Source organism: Symphalangus syndactylus, chromosome 3 (genome assembly GCF_028878055.3).
Source record: "Symphalangus syndactylus isolate Jambi chromosome 3, NHGRI_mSymSyn1-v2.1_pri, whole genome shotgun sequence".
Classification (NCBI taxonomy): Eukaryota; Metazoa; Chordata; class Mammalia; order Primates; family Hylobatidae; genus Symphalangus; species Symphalangus syndactylus.
Window position 1 is genome coordinate 8,076,033 of NC_072425.2, and position 12,197 is coordinate 8,088,229.

The 12,197-nt window shown below is 62.3% G+C and overlaps 2 protein-coding genes across 3 annotated transcripts; both read left to right on the forward strand.

Moving 5' to 3' along the window:
- Positions 1–300: 300 nt before the first annotated feature.
- On the forward strand, positions 301–5,448 carry LCN15 (lipocalin 15). Its single transcript, XM_055270328.2, has 7 exons — positions 301–697; positions 1,081–1,220; positions 1,308–1,378; positions 1,621–1,731; positions 2,801–2,902; positions 3,236–3,302; positions 5,302–5,448. The coding sequence occupies exons 1-6, from the start codon at positions 596–598 to the stop codon at positions 3,268–3,270; spliced, it is 561 nt and encodes a 186-aa protein (XP_055126303.1). The 5' UTR covers positions 301–595; the 3' UTR covers positions 3,271–3,302; positions 5,302–5,448.
- Positions 5,449–6,777: 1,329 nt separating this feature from the next.
- LCN8 (lipocalin 8) lies at positions 6,778–10,131 on the forward strand. 2 transcript variants are annotated; one of them, XM_063636611.1, is made up of 6 exons: positions 6,778–6,864; positions 8,147–8,277; positions 8,734–8,804; positions 9,705–9,809; positions 9,888–9,977; positions 10,061–10,131. In XM_063636611.1, exons 1-6 carry the CDS (start codon positions 6,778–6,780, stop codon positions 10,117–10,119), a joined length of 543 nt encoding a protein of 180 aa, XP_063492681.1. In that variant the 3' UTR covers positions 10,120–10,131. The 2 variants fall into 2 exon arrangements, with proteins under 2 accessions (XP_063492681.1, XP_055125870.2); XM_055269895.2 differs by lacking the exon at positions 6,778–6,864 and adding an exon at positions 7,287–7,407 and having other exon boundaries at positions 8,145–8,277.
- The last annotated feature ends 2,066 nt before the right edge of the window (positions 10,132–12,197 follow it).

Sequence of the window (12,197 nt, forward strand, 5' to 3'; positions counted from 1 at the left end):
GGGCTGCATCGGAGGTGGTGGGGGTCTGGAGTGAGGGGTGTCCAGGCCTCTCTCACAGTGTGGGGGCACAAGCTCTGCCCTGGACACTCTGCCAGTGTGACCCTACCCCCATGTTGGGGGTGAGAGAAGGGGGCTTTCTGGGTGGCCAGACCCCAGGAGAGGGGCCTAGCCAGACCAACCCTAGCCCAGCTGCCTGCAGCTGCACCCCAAGGGCCCTGGCTCAGCCCAGCCAGACAGAGTGTGGACAGAGGGGCTTGGGTGGGAGTCCAGACAAGCCAGGACAAGTCTCTGCTGTGGCCTGGCAGGGGCCCCGTGATTGGTGACATGTCTGGCAGGCCTAGGGGACAAATCCTCAGCCCGGGTGCATCAGGCCAGAGCCTGGCTGTCTGGAGCCCTCCAGGAAATGAACCGCGGGGCTGCGGGACACCCAAGTGACTATGCCAAACAATGGACAAGGGGGCTGGAGTCTCAGAGCCGAAGTGCCTTCCGCTTCCATCGGCTCCGCCCAGGAGCAGGTGCACCCAGGTGGTGGCCTGGGCTATAAAGCTGGCCCCCTGGGGCTTGGGGACTCAGCACCAGGGGTTGGAGGGCAGGCATGGGGATGACTTCGTTCCTGCTCGGCACAATCCTAGCCCTGCTCTGGGCGCCCATGGCTCAGGCTGAGGTTCTGCTGCAGCCTGACTTCAATGCTGAAAAGGTACCAGGGGCCTCTGCTGTCCTGCGGCGGGTGGGAGCTGGGCCCCTGCCGGAGACAACGTGATAGTTGTGACAACTGCCTTTCCTGGGGCGCTTGCTCTGTGCCCGGCCAGGCACGAGCTATAGGCCCACTCTGCGCTTAGTTCTAAACCAACCTGCGAATGGATCATTACTGCACCCACTTCACAGCTGGGAACTGAGGCTCACAGCTGCACTGTGACCTGCCCGAGATGAGTTCATGTCCACCTGGGCTCAGCTCACACCCAAGACAGGGCCACTCCGAGACCCCTTGCTGTGTGACTTCTGGGTTGTCCCCTGGGTCCCTGGGTAAGGAGGGCCCTGTTGCTGGCTGTCCTGGCCTGCGGGTGACTAAGCCCCCGGCAGTTCTCAGGCCTCTGGTACGTGGTCTCCATGGCATCTGAATGCAAGGTCTTCCTGGACAAGAAGGACCACCTGTCCATGTCCACCAGGGCCATCAGGCCCACAGAGAAGGGCGGCCTCCACGTCCACATGGAGTTCCCGGGGTGAGCTACTTGGGCTGGGCTGCCTGGGCTGGGCTAGGGGGGCCGAGGTAGCTGGGTGCCATGAGTGAGCCGGCTGTGCACCCCCAGGGCAGACGGCTGTAACCAGGTGGATGCTGAGTACCTGAAGGTGGGCCCCGAGGGACACTTCAGAGTCCCAGGTCGGTCCTGCCTCATCCGCCTTCAGGGGTGCTGGACGCCGCTTCTCTGGGGGTGACGTGGGGCTGACTTTCCACCCGGGCCCCAGCTGTTCATCCATCTCCAGCCCCCTGTCCGCCCTCCCCGCCCCTCCTCTGTCCTCGGGGAACAGGCTCACAGCCCAGCAGCAGGGGCAGGCATGGGTGGGGTCGGTGCCCGGGCCCATCCACTTCTCCAGCCTGATCGGCCGCCTGCCTCTCTGCAGCCTTGGGCTACCTGGACGTGCGCATCGTGGACACAGACTACAGCTCCTTCGCCGTCCTTTACATCTACAAGGAGCTGGAGGGGGCCCTCAGCACCATGGTGCAACTCTACAGTGAGTGCCTGTTGCCTGTCCCACCTCCTCGCACTGGCCCCTCCCCAACTTCCCACAGGCCCCGCCCCAACCCGTTCTGGCCGCCCCCCACCTCCCCCCGGCGGCCTGCCGGCCGGCACCTCCCCACAGGCCCCGCCCCTCCTCACAGGCCCCGCCCCCACCTCCTCCGCCCCCCCGCCTTTTATTAGGCCCCGCATCCTCATCCCTGGGCCCTCCCCTTCTGGTGTTGCCCCATGCCCTCTCCTGCTGTGACCTTCTCACACACTCCTGGCCTGGCCAGGACCAGGTGGGGTGGGAGCTGGACCCGCGGTGCTTTGGATGTGGAGGAGGTTGGCTGGGGCGGGGGGCCCGCGGTGCATGCTCCTCTCTGGCCCCCTGAGAGTGCTACCTGGCCCTTCCCTGCCTGGACTCGCTGCCCGAGCTCTGGGGCTGGAGCTGAGGTTCTTTTTTTTTATTCTGAGACGGAGTCTCACTCTGTCACCCAGGCTGGAGTGCAGTGGCGCGATCTCGGCTCACTGCAACCTCCGACTCCCAGTTCAAGCAATTCTCCTTCCTCAGCCTCCCGAGAAGCTGGGACTACAGGCGCCCACTGCCACGCCCGGCTAATTTTCTGTATTTTTAGTAGAGACGGGGTTTCACCGTGTTAGCCAGGATGGTCTCAATCTCCTGACCTCGTGATCCACCCACCTCGGCCTCCCAAAGTGCTGGGATTACAGGCGTGAGCCACTGCACCCGGCTGGGGCTGAGGTTCTTTGACTCCTGGGGACTCCCCGGGTGGAGCCGACGGAGTGAGGATGGAGGCTTCCCGGCTGCAGGGAAAGATGCTCAAGGGGGAGTAGGGCCCAGGAGGACCGCCAGACCACCTCAACCTCCCGGACATCTTGGTGTGAATTGGGGAAGGGGGCCCCAAGTTTCCTTCAGCCAGGCAGGAGCTTTATGCAGCACACAACCTGCCCCAACCCAGGGTGGTGGCCTTGCTGTCGGCCCTCAGGGAGGTGGAGTGAGGCCAGGAGACCCCCTGCTGCACTCCTGTGAGCTGCTGGGTTCACAGTGACTCTGCTCTGCCCAGGCCGGACCCAGGACGTGAGTCCCCAGGCTCTGAGGGCCTTCCAGGACTTCTACCCGACCCTGGGGCTCCCCGATGAAATGATGGTCATGCTGCCCAAGTCAGGTACCCTGGCAAGCCCTGCCCCGCCCCACACCCCCAGCCTCGCCCTCCCTTCCCAGGAGCCCACCCTTCCTTCCCCTCACAGCACAGGCAGTGTGCGGGCAGCAGGTGGTCTTCTCTTCTAGGGGTGGGCTGGCAGCCCCTGCAGCCCCTCCCCCACCTCCCCCAGCGCAGACTACGGGAGGGCTTTGGGCAGCGCTGGGAGGGAGGCTCTGGGCTCCACTCTCTGGGGATGGTGGGGCTGTCCAGTGGCCTTTGGCACCCAGGGGTTGGGGGCTGCGGGAAGCAAGGGCAGTCCTGGCCGTCACCATCTCGTGGATGTCTTCCTCCCCACAGACGTATGCAACCCTGAGAGCAAGGAGGCGCCCTGACACCTCTGGAGCCCCGCCCCGGCCCTTCCCAGGTGGGTTCTCCAGGCCCTGCAGGGGCTGCCCTGGTGGCCTCTCCCCTCCCTATCGCAGCTTGACGTCTGCTTGTGTCTGCCCCATGCCCGCCCAGCTGTTCTGCCTGGCGACCCCACGCTGCAGGCCTCAGCTTAGACATCACCTCTCCCAGGAAGCCTCCCTTGACTTCCTAAGGTACCCATCACAGAGCACCACAAATGGGGCGACTTAAAACAGCAGAAGTTTGGCCTGCAGCAGTGGCTCACGCCTGTCATCCCAGCACTTTGGGAGGCCGAGGCAGACGGATCACCTAAGGTCGGGAGTTCGAGACCAGCCTGACCAAAATGGAGAAACCCCGTCTCTACTAAAAATACAAAACTTAGCTGGGCGTGGTGGCACACATCTGTAATCCCAGCTACTTGTGAGGCTGAGGCAGGAAAATCGCTTGAACCCAGGAGGCGGAGGTTGCGGTGAGCCAAGATTGCACCATTACAGTCCAGCCTGGGTGACGAGAAAAACTCCATCTCAAAACAAACAAACAAACCCAGCAGAAGTTTATCTCTCCCAGTTTTGGAGGCCAGAAGTCCAAAATCAAGATGTCCACAGGGCTGGTTCCTCTGGAAGCTCTGAGGGTGACTCCCTCCCTCACCGTCCCCCAGCTCCCACGGCTGCTGCTGTCCTGGGCATTTCTTGAACTGTGGAAGCATCTGCCCTGTCTCTGTCTCCGTCCTCCCACGGCCACCTTCCTCCTGTGCATCTGTGTCCAAACTTCCTCCTAGTGTCTGTGCTGCCGAAGCGAGCGCCTCACAGCCCTCTTCTTATGAGGACGCCTGTCTTTGGATTCAGGGCCTGCTGTAAATGCAGGATGATCTTATCTCCAGATTCTAAACTACCGGTATCTGCAAAGACCGTTTCCAAATAAGGCCACGTTCAGAGGTTCCAGGTGGGCCTGAAGTTTCGGGAACACGATTTAATCCACGGCTCTGTGTCCCCACTGTATCCACACAGCCCCTGGCTCCCTCCCCAGGGCAGGGTCCTACCTTGGAATTGTGGGTTCCTTGTCTTCTCTCCCAGGGCCCAGACCACAGCCTTCGCGCGCAGTGCCCATCACAGGAGCCACATGCGGGTGGGGTCTTGGGGAGACCTACCCCTAAACCAGACACCAGAAGACCGCTGGGTCCCTTGCCCGGGCTCACTGCCAAGAATTTGGGCACAACCACACGTCACATGTCTGACGTGACAGTCACCGGCGTCTGGAGGGACGCTGGCCCTTCCTGGCGTGGCGGGAGGTGGTGGGGGGCTCTGAGGTGGGGCTGTTTCTCCTGCGTTTCCGCTGTGCTGCCGCTGCATTTCCTGCATCTCTGCTCCTCTCCATGAGCTTCACCTCCACTCCCAGGGTCCTCTTCCTGGAGACTCACCGTCCTGCCTGGGGACACTGGGGCTGTTCAGCTTTGCACAAGTCTGCACCAAAGTCTCCCTGCACACACCCGCTGGGTTGGGAAACATGGGGGTCAACACCAAATCGCCCTCCTCCACAAGGTTCTGTGGGCGGAACATGTAGCCCCATCCCCCCATGATCTTGAAGAAGCAGCTTTCGGGGTAGAGTGCCCCGCCTGGGCCACCACGGGTGACCATGGAGGCTGTGGGTTCTGTGGTGGCTTCATGGACATTCCAGGGCTTTCTTGCCAAGCAGCCCCCTTCACTGAGGACCAGGCAGAGGCTGTGTCTCATTGCCACTCAGCCAGGGACTGGGGCATGGTGCTGGGTCCTCCCCCGCCAGGGAAGATGGGGAAGTGTTGGAACCAGGGACGGCCTCTGGGGCAGCCTCACGCCTGGGGCCTGCAGGGCAGCAGTGGTAGCTGGTGTGTGTTTCCAGGTTTGCAGGAGTTTTGGGAGCAGAATGAGCTCTCCCTGGCCTGTCGGTGCTGGCTTTGGAAGAGTGATGCCCAGCTTGTGGGGAGCAGGAAGGGCGTTTGTCGCGGGAGTGGGTGATGGAGTAGCCATGCATTTTCTATGCAGGTGGAGCCAAAGCAGCAGGCGCCTTCGCCCCTGGAGTCGAGACCCACAGCCCTCGGGGACCACCTGGAGCCTCTCCATCCTCCGCCCCCCGCCTGTGGGATGCCTCGTGGGATGCCTCTTTCTATTCAATAAACAGATGCTGCAGCCTCACGGCCCTCACCTCTTTGGACATGCCCTGGGGGAGGGCCCCTGCCTGACCCCAGCACTGCTGGGGAGACTGAGGCAGGGAGGCAGGTGTGAGAGGGCCCTGGCCGAGGGAGCAGGAGGCAGGGGTGAGAGGGCAGGAGGCAGGGGTGAGAGGCCCTGGGGAGGGGCAGGAGGCAGGGGTGAGGGGCCCTGGGTGAGGGGGCAGGGGACACGGGTGAGGGGCCCTGGGTGAGGGGGCAGGGGACACGGGTGAGGGGCCCTGGGGAGGGGCAGGAGGCAGCAGCCACTCTTGGCCTGTGTGGGGGCTGCACCCACAGGAAGAGTGGAGCATCCTGGCCCAGTCCCTATGGGTCTGCAGTGCTGCGGGGAACTGGGCACGCTGTGAAGATGGCCCGGCCACTGGGGCTCTGCTGGGCACACAGGCCCTGGGGCGGTGGGGGAGCTGGGGGAGCTGCAGGAGGCCGGGGAGTTAGGCTCAGGGAAGGAGGCCTCTCCCGGTGTGGGGAGCTCGTGGGGACGCTGGTACCCGGCTAGCCACTTCCTGTTAGCGGCATTTTCTTCTCCGCTGAGTCTGTGTTGGCTGCTGGGCCAGGCGCACATTGGCAGGCCCAGAGAAGGTAGATGCCGGAGACAAAGATTCTTTCCTCCCGAAAATGATCGGGTTTTTAAAAGTCTCAGTAGAAGTCCCGGCTCTGGAAGGGTTGCTGAGGGCAGGAGTCCCCTCCCCTGGCGTGGTTTTGCCTCCCACCACTGATGTGATCATGGGCACCTGGTTTACACCCCTGGAAATGGGTCACTGTTGTGGCCAGGGGACTGCCAGCCAGCCGGGGCGCTCCACAGCAGACCCACAGACATAAGTAGCTACCCCGTGTACTCCTCATTTCAAAGATCAGGAAACTGGCCCAGCATGGTGGCTCACGCTTGTAATCCCAGCACTCTGGGAGGCTGAGGCGGACGGATCACCTGAGGTCAGAAGTGCCAGACCAGCCTGGCCAACGTGGCAAAACCCCGTATAAAAATACGACTTATCTGGGCATGGTGGCGCACGCCTGTAATCCCAGCTACTCAGGAGGCTAAGGCAGGAGAATCGCTTGAACCCAGGAGGCAGAGGCTGCAGTGAGCTGAGATTGTGCCACTGCACTCCAGCCTGGACGATGGAGCAAGACTCTGTCTCAAAAAAAAAAAAAAAAAAAAAAAAAAATCAAGAAACCAAGGCACAGAAGGGTTAGGTAACTTATCCAAGGCTGCACAGCCAGGAAGAGGCCAGGCTGGCTGCAAGCCTGGGTGATCAGGCTCCAGGGCCGGGCTCCGCACTGCCCCCGGGTGGTGATGTCTGGTGCAGCAGAGGCCCTCCCCACTGTCACTCTGGTTGCTGGCGCTGTCCCTCTGGCCTCCGGAGCTCTGACTGCCCACTGTGTCTGGCACACATTTCAAAGGGCCGGGCGTGGGGTGGCACAGGAAGGTGCTGGAGGCTCTGGTCCGTTGCCCATCAGTGCCCACGGCCCTTGCAGCGCAGGCCAGAACGAGCCCAAAAGAACAAGCGTCGTGTGGGGTGGGGGCCACCGAGCCCCAGGTGGTGTGGGTGGGGCTCCTCCTCCTCTCAGGCCCCCAGAAGGCCCCAGCAGCGTCCACCGCTGTCCACACATCAGGAGGGTGACCGGGCAGGCTGCTGTCTAGGCCAGGCTAACCCCCGCGGTGGGCGTGGGTGTCACCAGGGCCGGATGGCGCTTGTGCGGAAACCCACGTCTCTGAGCAGCCAGCAGCCAAGCTGTCCTGATGACGTTCCCGGGTGGGCGCACAAGCCTGCTCTGTCCGTGTATAATCGGCCCAGGCTGTGCAGCAGGGGAGCCCGGAGCCCGGACCCCGCCATGGAGGCCAGGCTGCCGTGCACCATCCTGGGTGTCCTCGTGGTGCTCTGGGCACAGGTGGCAGCAGCCATGGTGGAGCTGGACCGGCAGAGGTGGCTTCTCCTTCTTAGTTGGTGGGGCTCCTCCTACACCCCCAGCCCTGCAGGCTCAGGGAAGGAGGCCTCTCCTGGTGTGGGGAGCTCGTGGGGACGCTGGTGCCCGGCTAGCCACTTCCTGTTAGCGGCATTTTCTTCTCCACTGAGTCTGTGTCGGCTGCTGGGCCAGGCGCACATTGGCAGGCCCAGAGAAGGTAGATGCCGGAGACAAAGATTCTTTCCTCCCGAAAATGATCGGGTTTTTAAAAGTCTCAGTAGAAGTCCTGGCTCTGGAAGGGTTGCTGAGTGCAGGAGGCCCCTCCCCTGGCGTGGTTGGCAGGCTGGTGAGCTGTACTGCCCGAGACAACTGTTCTCTGGCGTTTCTCACCCCGCCTTGCCCTGCAGGCTTTCTCTTCCAGGCCCCTGCTCCTGGGTCCTGCCCCTGAGGTCAGGCAGGGCCTGTGGTTCCTCCCCACATGCCCCAGGAGCCCCAGGGCCTGTTCCTCGGCTCTAGATGGCCCGGTGGGGAGCGGCTGCCCTGTCGGCATTGCTGTCTGATGGCCTGAAGGGACCCCTTGGAGGGACACACGCCTGGGGACAGTGGGCTCACAGATGTCTTGCTGCTTTGCCACCGAGCCTCACGGCCATCTGCTGACCTCTCAGAGCCCAGCAGGCCCCTGCCCGGGGGTTCGTGGAATGCCCCTGGGGGCTTCAGACCCACTGCTCAGCTCTTGGCCGGGCTCTGTCTCTCTCTGGATTGGAGGATTCTGGCGGGAAGTTGGTGTGGCCTCTGATCAAAGCCTGGTGCTGACGGCCCCGAAGCGGGTGGAGGGCTTGTTCCTCACCTTGAGCGGGCGTAACCTGACCGTGAAGGTCGCATATAACAGGTAAGAGGCCTGGGGGCTGCCGGAGAGGAAGAGGCATGCATGGCCGGGGACTGGGCGTGGGTTGCTGCACCCGCTGCAGCGCGGGGTCTGGGCTGAGTGCCGTCCTGCTGGTGGGCCAGCATTCCCTGTGCCCGCCTGCCTGGGACCTCGACCCCCAGGCTCCTGGATCTGCATTTTCTTCTAAATATAAGCGTAGTGTTTTAATGAAGCGCCGTGAACTTAGAAGGAAGGAAAAGGGGTGTGGGACAGGTGGCTGGCTGGAGGGAACAGAGCCCCCAGGGGAAGGCCGGTGCAGCCCCCGCCTGGCACATTCCCCGCCTCATCCTGCTTCAGGCCCTGGGATGCTCCACAGTGCTGCCTGTGCCCTTCCTAAAGACACGGCCCCACTCCGGGAAGGAGCCCAGCAGGCGGGACACAGGCTGGCATTTTCCCGATGGGCACTTTGCTGCCTTTCAGCTCAGGAAGCTGTGAGATAGAGAGGATCATGGGATCAGAAATAGACACTACGGGAAAATTCGCTTTTCCTGGTAAGTGCAGTTGCCCCGTCATGGCAGCTGGAGCCCGGCTGTGCACACAGCTACTCCTTATTGTTCCCTATGCTGTTCCCTGCACTGTTCCCTGCACTGTTCTCCATGCTATTCCCTTTGCTGTTCCCTGTGTTGTTCCCCATGCTGTTTGCTGCACTGTTCTCTGTGCTGTTCCCTGCACTGTTCCCTGTGCTGTTGCCCATGCTGTTCCCTGCACTGTTCCCAATGCTGTTCCCTGCACTGTTCCCCATGCTGTTCCCTGCACTGTTCCCCATGCTATTCCCTGCACTGTTCCCCATGCTATTCCCTGCACTGTTCCCCATGTTGTTCCCTGCACTTTTCTCTGTGCCGTTCCCCATGCTGTTCCCTGTGCTGTTCCCTGTGCTCTTCCCCATGCTGTTCCCTGCACTGTTCCCTGCACTGTTCCCCATACTGTTCCCTGCACTGTTCCCCATGCTGTTCCCTGCACTTTTCTCTGTGCCATTCCCCATGCTGTTCCCTGTGCTCTCCCCCATGCTGTTCCTTGCACTGTTCTCCCTGCTGTTCCCTGCACTGTTCCCCATGCTGTTCCCTGCACTTTTCTCTGTGCCATTCCCCATGCTGTTCCCTGCACTGTTGCCTGTATTGTTCCCCATGCTGTTCCCTGCACTGTTCCCCATGCTGTTTCCTGCATGGTTCCCTGCACTATTCCCAATGCTGTTCCCTGCACATTTCATGCCCCAGACCTTCCCATTCTCCCACCAACACACTGGATCATCCTTCAAAAGCTTCTGTAATGTCCCCAACCACTCAAGTGCCGGGACTGGGTGGGGGCAGGGTGGAGTTAGACCCTGCAGACCCTGGACTTCGAGGTCCGTCCCCCTCAGAGGTCTCCCCCAACGCCATGGCCGGCTCCTGAAGGCCACAGAGAGATCCACGTGCTGGACACCAACTACGAGGGCTACGCCATCCTGCGTGTGTCCGTGATGTGGCGGGGCAGGAACTTCCGCGTCCTCAAGTACTTCAGTAAGCTTGGCCCTGGGGGGCTCTGCCCAGCTGCCGCCCTCCCAGGGACTGCCCGCCCAGCCCCCCTGTGCCCCACAGCTCGGAGCCTTGAGGACGAGGACCGGCTGGGGTTCTGGAGGTTTCGGGAGCTGACAGCAGACACTGGTCTCTACCTGGCGGCCCGGCCTGGTGAGCCCAGGGGCCTTGGGGTGGAGGCTGGGCTGGGCCCCGTGGGTTGACTCTGCAGCCCCTCATGCTGGCCTATCCCGCAGGACGGTGTGCCGAGCTCCTGAAGGAGGTGAGCCTGACCCCCGACCCTGGCCTGCGCTGAAGTCCCCGGGCCCCTGGCCCAGTCCCTGGCCCTGTCAAGAGCCCCCCGTGGCTCCACCTCCCGGCCCTGGGGTGGGGCCTGTTCACCCCTTCCTGTGAACAGGACATCAAACACCACTGGTGGGCAGCTCCAGAGATGAGTCTGTCTCCTGGTTTGGAAAGAGCTGGAGCCTCCAGGGTGGTGACCCTAGGCTGCCAGGCAGGGACCCCGGGAGGCTGGGGTCACGGGGTGCAGAGCTGAGTGGGGCAGGGGAGCAGAAATGGCGCCTTTTCTTCGGTGTTCCGTGCAGGACTGCTGGCTGCTTCAGCCCCTGAAGGTCCTGTCGGGGGCACGGCACAGGTCCTGCGGGCACTGCCTCAGGGCTCCCACGTTGGGCACTGCAAGAACCCAGTGTCTCCCTCACCTCGCTTTGTCTTGGCCCTAGAGGTTGGGCCTGTTACCCCATTTTGCAGATTGAGAAGGCGCTCAGGGAGCTGGGTGCTTTGTGCAAAGCCAGGCAGCGAGGACAGAAGTTCCCGCCACGTGGCCTTCATCGCTGCCCCGTGGGGCCTCCAGAGACCACATGGGCCTGAGCCCCTGCACTTTTGTGTCACAGGAGCTGATTTAATGGAGTTCGTGCCTCAGACCACGAGGTTCGGAGCCCCCGCCCACCCCGGCCCCTCCTGGGCACCCTGCCCACCAGGTCACCTGCACCTGCTCTGAATAAACTGTGAAGTCAAGCCACTGCCTGGTGTGTCTTTCCGGAGGGCCGATGGGTGGCAGGTGTGGGAGGATTTGCCCGCCCGAGGTCTGTGTGTTTTCCGTGGCTACTGGACAAACAGCGTGGCTCACGTGCAAGGCAGCAGCCCCTGCCCTCCCGCCCTGCCAGGGTCGTGGTCAGGCTGCCCCAGGGTATAGACCACAGACAGAAACAGGGCTCCTGGTGGAGTCTCAGCAGGTCTCTCAAACGCATGGAGGCCACACCCCTCCTGCCTGCGTCCTCCATGGCTCCCCACTGCCCAGGGCTCCAGGCTCACGGCCCGCGCCCAAGGCCCTACCTGATAGGCCCCGCTTCCGGCCTCCCTGGACCCCCAGCTGCCCAGCCCTGCTCAGTGGCCACTTCCGCAGTGGGCTCTCACCCCGTGGCCTCGGCTGCCACCAGCCAACTGCATCGCTTTCTCCTCCTGCCTGGCCTGGAACACGGGAAGGGCGAGGAAAGTGGCAGTCAGCCCGGAGGTTCTGCGCCCAGGCCCCTGGGGATCAGCCGGTCCCCCACATATGCAGGTGAGACAACCCGGGCTTACAAGGGTGGCTGCCTCGTGGGGGCGGCGGAAAGTGATACCTGAGGTCGAGTGGCGCCGGGGGCTGTGGGGGAACAGCCCGAGTGGGGGGACCTCGCCAGCCCCCAGCACGGCCGGGACACCAGAAAGGCCCTGCTAGGAACGAGGACTGCACCCTAGATGCGCCTCAAATCCAGAACTGTGCCCCCGAGACCCAGAGGAGGGACATGTAGGAGTTGCATTCTGACAAGTTAGGGGCTCCTGGGAAACAGCCGTGACTTTGCGCAGCTGTGCCCGGCTGAAGCCCACAGGTTCAAGGAGCTTAGCCTGGACTTGGATTTCCTGCCGGAGGGGCTGTCACTCTCGCTGTCTGCTCAGGCTCCCATAACAAAATACCCCAGACTGGGCACCTTAAACAACAGAACTGTATTTCCTCACCATTCTGGAGGGTGGAAGTCCAAGATTAAGGTGCTGGAAAATGCAGTTTCTGGTGAGGGCTTCCTGCCCACTCACAGAAGGCAGCCCCTCGCTGTGTCCTCACCTGGCGGGGAGTGCTCTCTGGGTGCCTCTTTTTCTCCTAATAAGGACACCAGCCTGTTAAATTAGGGCCACTCCCTTTGACCTCACTTAATCTCGATTGCTTCTTAAGGGTCCCATCTCCTGAAACAGTGACCATGGGATCTGGGGCTTCAACGCAGGAATTTGGGAGGGCAGAATTCATCCCAGAACAAAAGTCAGTGCTGTTTAGAGGGTGATAGTAGATGCAGGGCCACCATCGTCAACAACGTCTTGCCCCAAAGTCACTGGACGTCCAAAGAC